Here is a 1,786-nt window from a genome sequence, read left to right as displayed (position 1 = left end):
TTTTTATTTTTTACAATAACAAGCTGCAATGAAAACAAGCCAAAATGAAATAAAAGTAACGACTTTCTACTTCTTGCGTTTTTTTAAAAAAAATGTAAGGAATAGAAAGTACAGAAATGTGAGAAGTAGAAGTAAAAAGTAGGCTGAAAAATAATTACTCTAGTAAAGTACCCAAAAAATTCTGCTTAAATACAGTAACAAAGTATTTGTACTTTACAACTCTGGAATAAACACAACCATCTTCGCACAGGTTGCAAGACTTCTGCAGCCATCAGTAATATTGATTGAAGACGCAGAAAAAATGTTCTACAAAAAGACTCCCGCTGCAGAAACAGAGGTACACTGGAGCACAGCAAAAACAAGACTCCTACACTGTAAAAAAAGTGTTTCTCAAAATAAATAAAACTTCTTTTTCCCCACGAGCAGCTGGACCCCAAACGTCTGAAAAAAAACCTGCCCGAGTTGCTCAAGCTGATTAAAGGAGAAGATCGTGTCCTTGTTATAGGGACCACTAAAGACCCACACAGTGCTGATGTGGAGTCATTGTGTAAAATGTACACCAAAATCATCCTCATCCCAAGACCTGACTACAGCTCAAGATATGGTATAAACACCGACACGCACTAATTATCTGTTATAATTAGTTTGTGTTTTAAAAGAAGGCGTCTCTCACTCTTCCAGTTTTGTGGAAGAAACTGATCATGAAGGAAGGAGGTGAGGTAACATTTGCTTTGGACCTCAGCTCTCTTGCAAAGAACTCCGATGGCTACACTCCAGGTCACATGGTCCAGGCCATCAGGAGCGTGCTTACCAAGAAACGCATCCTGCAGCAGGCCAGGAAACCACTGACTGCTAGAGAGTTCATCCCTGCGCTGGCCAAACTGGACCCCGTGTTTCAGGAGGAGGAGGAGGCGCTAAAGGTAGTGTTAAATGCAGTGTAACAGACTTTTGATGCTTTTTTTGCCACAAATTTTTAAATCTGTCAGTCGATGTTTGTAGTTAGCCAAAGTAGAAAGTTTTACTTGTGAAGTAAATTCAAATGGTACCAAAAACCACCTAAACTGGCTCCTCTGGGTGTTTCTTTCCTGTTTAACTGAATTTCTCACCTTATCTCTTAAAGGGAAAAAAAAAACACCTGAATCGGCTTTTGATTTAACTGATCTTTATCTCAGCTGCAAACTGCTGCAGTTAGAGCTGGAGATCACGGAACAATGATGCCAACAGGATGTTTGTTCTAATTATTTGTTACTTTAGATCATGTTTATTGATAGGTTGTGTTTGACACAGTTTCCTTCTTGTCTTCAGAGCTGGTATGCCAAGACACCTCTAGGAAAAAAGAGAATCAAAGCTGCAGCCGGAAAGGAAGAAGAGTTGCCACCGCCACCTAAAGGCAAAACTACAAAGACAAAAAAGAAAAAATAAGTTTGTTTTTTGTCCGTGATTCGAGATTCAAGTGAYGTTAACACTGTTCAGATCACATGTTGGGTAGATCAATAAAAATTTGACATATATGTATATTTTTTGTTTATGTGAAGATTTTTGTCTTTAGTCAAGCTTTGTTTACAACAGTTCAGGACATAAAGCAATGCTTGTTTTAGTGGTTGTCCAAATACATTTAACCTAATTGTCACAAATGACATCTAACACACTTTCAAATCCCGGCCCGGGGACCTTTCTGGTTAGAGTTTGCAAGTTCTCTCCATGCATGCGTGGGTTTTCTCCGGCTTCCTCCCACAGAACAAAAACATGACTGTTAGGTTAACTGGTAACTCTAAGTTGTCCCTAG

At 39.1% G+C, this 1,786-nt stretch overlaps 1 protein-coding gene across 1 annotated transcript in view; it reads left to right on the top strand.

Moving 5' to 3' along the window:
* The window catches only part of zgc:153738 (IQ and AAA domain-containing protein 1), a gene marked incomplete in the record, with an annotated part of 11,943 nt that extends 10,426 nt beyond the window's left edge, over positions 1-1,517 (top strand). The window contains 4 exon segments of the mRNA XM_014010310.1: positions 251-337; positions 427-604; positions 682-920; positions 1,306-1,517. Of these exon segments, the coding sequence (XP_013865764.1) occupies positions 251-337; positions 427-604; positions 682-920; positions 1,306-1,422 (621 nt within the window).
* Between the last annotated feature and the right edge of the window lie 269 nt (positions 1,518-1,786).

This window comes from Austrofundulus limnaeus, unplaced genomic scaffold, assembly GCF_001266775.1.
Source record: "Austrofundulus limnaeus strain Quisiro unplaced genomic scaffold, Austrofundulus_limnaeus-1.0 Scaffold67, whole genome shotgun sequence".
In the NCBI taxonomy this organism is placed as follows: domain Eukaryota; kingdom Metazoa; phylum Chordata; class Actinopteri; order Cyprinodontiformes; family Rivulidae; genus Austrofundulus; species Austrofundulus limnaeus.
Note: the sequence above shows the minus strand (reverse complement) of the source record. Positions and strands in the feature narration are given on the sequence as shown.